The following is a 7,706-nucleotide window of genomic DNA, read 5'->3' on the forward strand; positions in this document are numbered from 1 at the left end:
GAGAGAGACATAGAGAAGAGAGACAGAGAGGAGAGACAGAGAGAGAGAGAGAAGACAGAGAGAAAGAGGAGAGAGACAGAGATGCAAAAGAGATAGAGAGATAGACAGAGAGGTGAGACAGAGAGAGACACAGTTCACTTACCCATCTTCACTTCATGTAGGAGTTCCTCGGTCAGCATGCCTTCCATGCAGGGTACCAGGGACCCTTCAAGCACAATTCCAAAGGGTGACTCAGCTGCCTTAATCTCTCCTCTCCCTCTCCCCCACCCAACCCCTGGACCCCAGCCCACTTCCCAGCTCTTTAAACAAGCACAGCTCAGCCTCACCCACTTCACCCCAACCTCCCAACCATGGAAATATCGAACTGTGTGCCAAGGGGCATCCCTGGAGTCCTCTAGATCCCTTTCCTCTGCAACAACAACAAAAGCCCATTTCTACTCCCATGTCAATCCTCCAAAAGAGGTGGAGGAGAGAAGGCCTAGCTAAGGGCAAAGGGGCCCCTGGTCTGGGTTTCAGGAGAGTCGGACCAATTCCCACTTCATTGATGACTATGAATTTGAGGGAAACCCATCACCTCTATGGGATTCAATTTATTTTTCTGTAAAATGGGCTGATAACCAGGTGCTCTGTTTATCCCCCTGGGGCAGTGTGGGGACCAGTGAGAAGAGAAACAGGAAGCAGAAGCTCTTTGAAAAGCTTTAAGCCTGCCCCTGGTGAGGGACAGAGAGCTGGCTCTGAGATCTCCCTGGTGTGAGGGGGACTCCACCTTCACAGGTCTGCAATGTTGAGTCTGAAAGAGCTTCCCAGAGCACTGAGAATGGAAGTGACTCGTCCAGGGTCACTTTATTTAATTGAGAGGTTGTACTTGATCTAGGTCTTCCTGGCTCCCAGGTCGGCTCTCTATTAAATATACTACATTGGTATTATTTTTTGCTGTTGCTGTTATCTGACCCCAAAAGAGTTGGTCTATTGTAGGAAGGCTGTAAATATGCTCTCACCCTCCTGGGGATTACAGGGTTCCAGTGGGAAGGGACCTCAGAGGCCCTTGATTCCAAACCCTCATTTTACAGATGAGGAAACTGAGACTCAGATAGACTGATTGACTTGTCTAGGTCACAAGCTAGTAAGTGTCTGAGGTGAGATATTTCCCAGTGACCTCTGGGGCAGCCAAGGGAGGAGAAGGAATATGTCCATCTGAAGACACGTTGTAGGTTATAGGGGTGAATGGGAAGTAACACAAACATTGATCTAGCACTGGGTTCTCACCCTTGGCCTCCTCCCTGAGGCTTGTCTCAAGATGGGCCCCATTCAGTCCGAAGTGAACCCACCTCCAGCCCCACTGCCCGAGACACCGAGGCAAGATCAGGGTTTACCTATAAATGTGACCGCACTCCTCCGGAGGGCAGCCCGAGGGCTTCTGGTATATTCCAGGCTCTGGGTCAGGAACACGAGGGCGCTGTCACGGTGGGTGCTCACCTAGACCCAAACCCCCCCAGTGAACCATCTGCCAGCTGAGAAATGGCCCTGTTGAATCCTCTGTGTTCCCCACCCCCAGGCCAGCTTTTTTATACAGTTACCACCCCCTGTCCTGACATCTGGAAGAGAGCTGAGCCTAGGTTATCCTCTCTGACATCCAATAAAATCATGGCCATAGAGGCCAAGGAGTCCCTCCTACTTAGCCAAACCTCAGTCTTCTGCTCTGCAGAATAGGTTCAAGCATGTCAGTACAATGGAGTCAGGAAAACCTGAGTTCAACTTTGACCTCAGATGAGGTGAGTTCTTCTTGGTCTGTAGGTTTACATCCTTTGCCTACAGACTCCAAATCCAGCAGCCTCTATCCTCATGCCTCAGGACAGAGAAGGTCAGAGCTGGAAGAAGCTTAGAGGACAGAATGTCAGAGGTAAAAGAAATCTTAGAACACAGAATATTACAACTTAGAAGAATCTCAGTTTTCATCTTATTCTCTTTGGCTGAAAGAAAATACAATGTATTTGGATTTAGATCTGTCCTTGACCCAACTGAACTTTCCAGAAGACTGTTAGAGGCAGAGTCCAGCAACATCTACTGTTACTCTGACCCAAAGTCAGGAACTTGCAGACTTTGGACCAAGGAAGGCAGTCATCAGACTTTGCCCTGTATCAGGTCATTTGGGGAGCACTAAAAGTTTCTGGGTCCCCAGCTTGAGCTGTCTGTGAGATGCTGGAACAAGGAATACCACAAGAAAGTAGCAACAGGACCAGCTCAGACACAGGGCTGTGCCCCCAAATAAAGTCTGAAGTCATAAAGTAGGCTGGGATGAATAAGCAAGCAAATAAATAATGCCATCATTTAAAAACAAACTATTATGTTAACAGATGTATTCAACATGCAAACCCAGATGGAGAGAATGACTCCAAAGCATTTATGAGGAAAGCCTCAAATCAAAACCCAGCTTGGACTTGTGCCCAAATAGAACAGAATTCCTGAAGAGATGAAGCAAGAATTTTAAAAAGAGATTTTTAAAAATTATAAATGAATTGAGAGCACTAGGGGAAAAATTAAAAAAGAAATGAAAACTATGGAAGAAAGAATTATAAAGTAAATTAATAGCTTCACACAATAGACATAAAATGTTGTCTAAGAAACAAACTCCTTGAATATTAGAATGAACCAAATGGAAGTCAATGACTCTATGAGACAATATGAAATCTTAAAACAAAGTCAAAAGACTGACAAAAAGGAAGAAAATATAAAGTATTTCATTGCAAAAACAACTAACTTGGAAATAAATCAAAGGTTCATTAAACTACCTGAAAGCCATAACCAAAAAAAGAACCTACACAAAATAATTCAAGAAATCACAAAAGAAAACTGTCCAGATCTCTTAGAACCAGAGAGCAAAGTAGAAATAGAAAGAATCCTTCTGTCACCTACTGAAAGAAACTCCCAAATGAAAAGTCCCAGGAACATCCTAGCCAAAATCCAGAATTCTCAGGTCAAATAAAAAATATTGTAAGCAGTCAGAAAGAAAGAATTCAAGTACTGAGGAGCCACAGTCAGAATCACGCACAATTTAGCAGCTACCGCAATGAAGGAGTGGAGAGCTTGGAATATGAAATTCCAAAAGGCAAAGTATGTAAGCTTACAGGCCAAGAAGAATTCACCCAGCAAAAGTGAGCATGTCATACAAGAGGGAAAATGAACCTTTAATGAAATAGAGGTTAAGAGAATTCCTGATAAAAATACTAGAGTTGGGTAGAAACTTTGAACTCCAAATATAAAAGTCAAGGGGAAACATAAAAAGGTAAAAATAAATGAATGATCATAAGGGGCTAAATAAGGACAAATTGTTTATGTTCAAATGTGGGGATATTATACATGTCATGAACCCTATCATCATCAGGGTCATAGAAGAAGCTTAATTGGACAGTAGGCCTGGGAGTGGTTCTATTAGGTCTTGGTGATCTTAAAAGAAGAATGGATAGATAGGGAAAGAGGAATATGCTAAAGGAGAAGGGAGATGAAGGTTAAAGGAAATTATCTCACATAATTGGAGATGTGTATACACATATATGTATACCCATATATGCACATATATCTACATATATTTGTATGTTCTTGTACATGTGTATGTATGTGTGCATATATTAGAAATGGCCAATGTGGAAATCTGTTTTGCTTGAATATACATATTTATAACAGAAGTTTGTTTTTTTTTTATTCTCAATAGAGGAATGGAGGATGGAGGGAGGGGCAAATTTTTGCTAATTAAAAAAATTAAGATTTAATTACTTAATCAAGTAAGATTTTAAAAATAAAGTAGGCAGTTGGATTAAATGCTTTCTGAGGTCTCTTCTAGACAGCTCTTAGATTTTAGCATTTTTATTCTCTTTTCTGGACACGGCCACATTTCTTTTTCTAGAAAATGAGAGAGCTCAGGGTGGCTTGAAGTTGCAGTGAATAGAGTACCAGCCCTGGAGTCAGGAGGATCTGAATTCAAATCCAGCCTCAGACACTTAACACAAAACTAGCTGTGTGACCTTGGGCAAGTCACTTGACCCCAATTGCCCTACCTTCCCCCCTCCAAAAAGCAACAAACAAACAAACAACAACAAAAAAATGAAAATGAGAGAGCTGAACTAGGTCTTTCTTGACACCCACCAGTGTGCAATGACCCTTTCCCTCTCTGCCCTTACTTAGCACAATGTCTTTACTGTGCCTACCATGTAATATTGTGTGTTACATTAGGCATTTGCATATACTGTGCCATTGGAAGCTTTTACAAGTGTAAATTGCATTAAGACTTTTGGGACAGGGAAGGGGTGGCTAGGTGGTGCAGTGAATAGCACCAGCCCTGGAGTCAGGAAGACCTGAGTTCAAATCTGGCCTCAGACACTTAACACACACAAAAACCAAAAAACTAGCCATGTGACCTGGGGCAAGTCACTTAACCCCAATTGCCCTCCAAAAAGCCAAAAAGAAGAAGAAGAAGAAGACGACTTTGGGGACACTCTGTATTTGTATATATTGATATTTTACTGGAGTTGCTGCATGACTATGAATTATGGAATACCATGGTCTCTGAAAAGTTAAAAGGAAGGATTCCCCCCAAAGGATCAAATGAGATAATATCTGTAAAGCAGATATTAGGCACGTAAAAATGTTTATTCTCTTCTTTCTCCCTTTCCCCAGAGAGCAACAGGGAGGTTCTTGTGCATAGTGTAATCCAGCTACAACACGTAACAAAGAAGGAACCTGGATAGACAGGCATCACTGGGGATCTCATTCTGTAAATACATGGCTGTCCCTTTCTGGTTTTGTTTCCTATCACTCCACCAAATGCACTATCCCTTCCAATAATACTAGCCTACCTAAGATTCTGGCAGATCTAGAACTAGGAGGGACCTTCGAGGTCATATTGTCCAGTCTCCTTATTTACAGATGAGGCAACTGAGACTCAAAAGAGGAATAGTGACTTGTTCTCTGAGCCTGAAGTCCCATTTCCCACCTCTGTGTCTTTGTACAGATGTTCTCCCAGGTCTAGGGGAATGCATTTCCTTCTCTCCTCTGCCTCTTATAATCCTTGCCTTCCTAAAAAGCACAGTGAAGATGCCTGATCCCCACCCCTGCACTCTCTCCCTATTGAAATTACTCTGCATAACTTTGTATATATTATTTAATTTTCTGTGTCTGTGTTGTTTCCTCCAAATAGAGTGGAAACTCCTTGGAAGCAGGGACTTTTGCCTTTGCATCCCAGCACCCAACAGAGAGCTTGGCACGCAGGAGGTGGGTAACAAGGGCTTCCTGTGTGTGAAGCCCGTGCTTAGGACTTACCAAGTACTTGCAGATCTTGGTCACGTTTTGCTGATTAATGTCCCATGGCTTTTTGCTATACATCATTTTTGGCAGGACCCAAGCCATGTGGTAACAGCAGTAAGACAAGGTCTTCTTACATTTCTGGAGGTGGATTGGAAAGGGGTGGGATGAAGAGAATCGTGCCCATATTTTTATAGGGTGCTTTTCTAAAGCAACCCTATGAGGGAGGAAGGAAGGGTGTGTATCTTCATCCTCCATTTTATAAATGAGAAAACAGAGGCAAAGAGAAAGGAGGTAGCTTCTCCAAAGCCATTCAACTAGTGAGTGGCAAAGCCAAGACTTAGAGCTGGGTCCTTGCACTCCATGCCCCTGCTGAACCCAAACTGAGACCAGACCCAGAGCAACACAAAGGAGAGGGTAATTTTTCCCTCTCACTAGCACCATTTCATGCATAGGTCTTCCTTCAGTAGAAGCTGGAGGACCACTTGGTGATGCATATGAGTAGGACTAGAAGAAAGTCCCTTCCAACCTAGAGATTTAGTGAGACACACCCTCATTCCCCCCATCCCACCCTCAGCAGACTTGCTTAAAATGAGGAGCAACCTCACCTCCCCACTCCTCTCACCATACCCAGACACGCAGACTCACCTTACCCACGACAGGGTTCCCCTCCTGAAGCTGCAGGATCAGAGGTACCAGGCAGTTCACCAACTGCTGCTCTGTGAGGGGCTTGCAGGGGCTGCGCAACAGCCGGACCACCTTACCGAAGAGGGTGATGGCCGCCAAACGCACTTCCTCCCTGTTCTGAAGCAGGAACCACTGGGTCATGGGGTGACTGAGTTGGGGTGTATGTGTGTGGGATGGGGTGGAGGGCAACTTTAGAATAGAGAATGTCAAAGCTCAGAAAGACTTTCGAGATCAAGTCCTATCTGTTCATTTTACAAATAAGGAAACTGAGTCCCACAAGTAATACATGACTAGTCCAAGGCCTCCCAGATAGGTAGCAAGAGAGCTGCAACTATAAACCAGGTCTCCTGGTCCCCACCCCAGGGTTCTTTCCACCCACTCAATGTGTCTATAAGTGTGGCGTTCTTCCCATCCCACCCAAGTATCCTGCTAAGTCTTTCATGGCAGGCTTATGGCCCTGTCTAACCAGACAAAACTATTAGAGAATCAGACTCAGGGAATTGTGCTTGGAGATCTCTAGTGGAGTGACCCAAGGGGCTCTGTCTTTTGGTCCACAAAGGCAGATTTCAGGCTGATAGGAAGATAAATTTCTTAGAAATTCTAGCCATCCCCAAATGGAATGGGCTGCATTGGGAGGCAGCGAGTCCCCCCAGGACTGAGGGTCTTTAAGAATAGGCTGCACTACTTGCCAGGTATATTTTAGAGAGGATTTTTGTTTGTCGTGCATGACCTCTGAGGTTACCTATAAGTTGGGAGATTTTGTAATAAAAGCCCCTTGGGAAGCTATCCCAGAACAGCTGCTAATCCGGGCTCAAAGTGCTCTATGGATTCCCATCCATTCAGAAAGAGAGTTCACAAGGTCCCACTGACACCTAGACTTTTTCTCTGGTCAGTGGGGAGACAACTAGCTCAACACAAAGTTACGTAATAAATAGTATAATAAGTGAAATGGAGTATGCTGTCCATGAACCCAAGACATGCTCTCCCACAATGAGGGGGGAGTTTGAGCAAGTAAAAGGCTTACATACTGATACAGCATTTTGAGGTATGTTGAGGCAGTTAGGGGGTCCCAGAGTACACAGAGGCCTGGGCCTGGAGTCAGGAAAACTTGAAGTCAAATATAGCTTCAGACACATACTAGCTGTATGACCTTGGGCACAGCTCTTAACTTCTCTCTGCCTCAGTTTCCTCAACTGTAAAGTAGGGATAATAATAAGACCCACTTCCCACAGTTCTACTGAGGATCAAGTGAGGTCTCTGTCAATCACTATCACAGTGTCTGATACATAGTAGGGGCTTAATAAATACCTGTTCTTTTCCTCTTAAGGCTTCAAAAGTGTTGATATAAAATATCTCATTTGAACCTCACTTACTCATCAGAGGTAGGTAATACATTTTACAAATAAGCCAACTGAGGCTTGGAGTCATTAGGAGACTCATTCAGAGTTTTAGGGTTCATAGTCTCAAATACAAAAGTCTCTCTTGACTACTGATTTCCCTTTGTGTGGTCTGTGGTCCCTTGGGTCTGCCACGTTTTCCCTCTTCACTTTTGCATTCCAAGATCCTTGGCTTTCTTCAAGGTTCACTTCAGATGTGACTTATGATGGGAAACCTTTTCTGCAGCCCCTAGTATCAGACTGTCATGTCTACACTAAACTGTTTCCCATTGTATCTCCTACCCCCAACCCCACCAGAAAAATATAAAATCTTTGTGGGTAGGGACT

General features: G+C 43.9%; 1 protein-coding gene across 1 annotated transcript in view; it reads right to left on the reverse strand.

Annotated features, from left to right (window-relative positions):
• LOC138165182 (maestro heat-like repeat-containing protein family member 7) overlaps window positions 1–7,706 on the reverse strand; it is a 59,537-nt gene that overhangs the window by 1,540 nt on the left and 50,291 nt on the right. Inside the window, 4 exon segments of the mRNA XM_069093311.1 lie at window positions 143–205; window positions 1,374–1,476; window positions 5,314–5,436; window positions 5,944–6,099. Coding sequence (XP_068949412.1) covers window positions 143–205; window positions 1,374–1,476; window positions 5,314–5,436; window positions 5,944–6,099 — 445 coding nt within the window.

This window comes from Petaurus breviceps, unplaced genomic scaffold, assembly GCF_028583685.1.
Source record: "Petaurus breviceps papuanus isolate PSGF00001 unplaced genomic scaffold, PetGlider_PUasm1.0 208, whole genome shotgun sequence".
Lineage (NCBI taxonomy): Eukaryota > Metazoa > Chordata > Mammalia > Diprotodontia > Petauridae > Petaurus > Petaurus breviceps.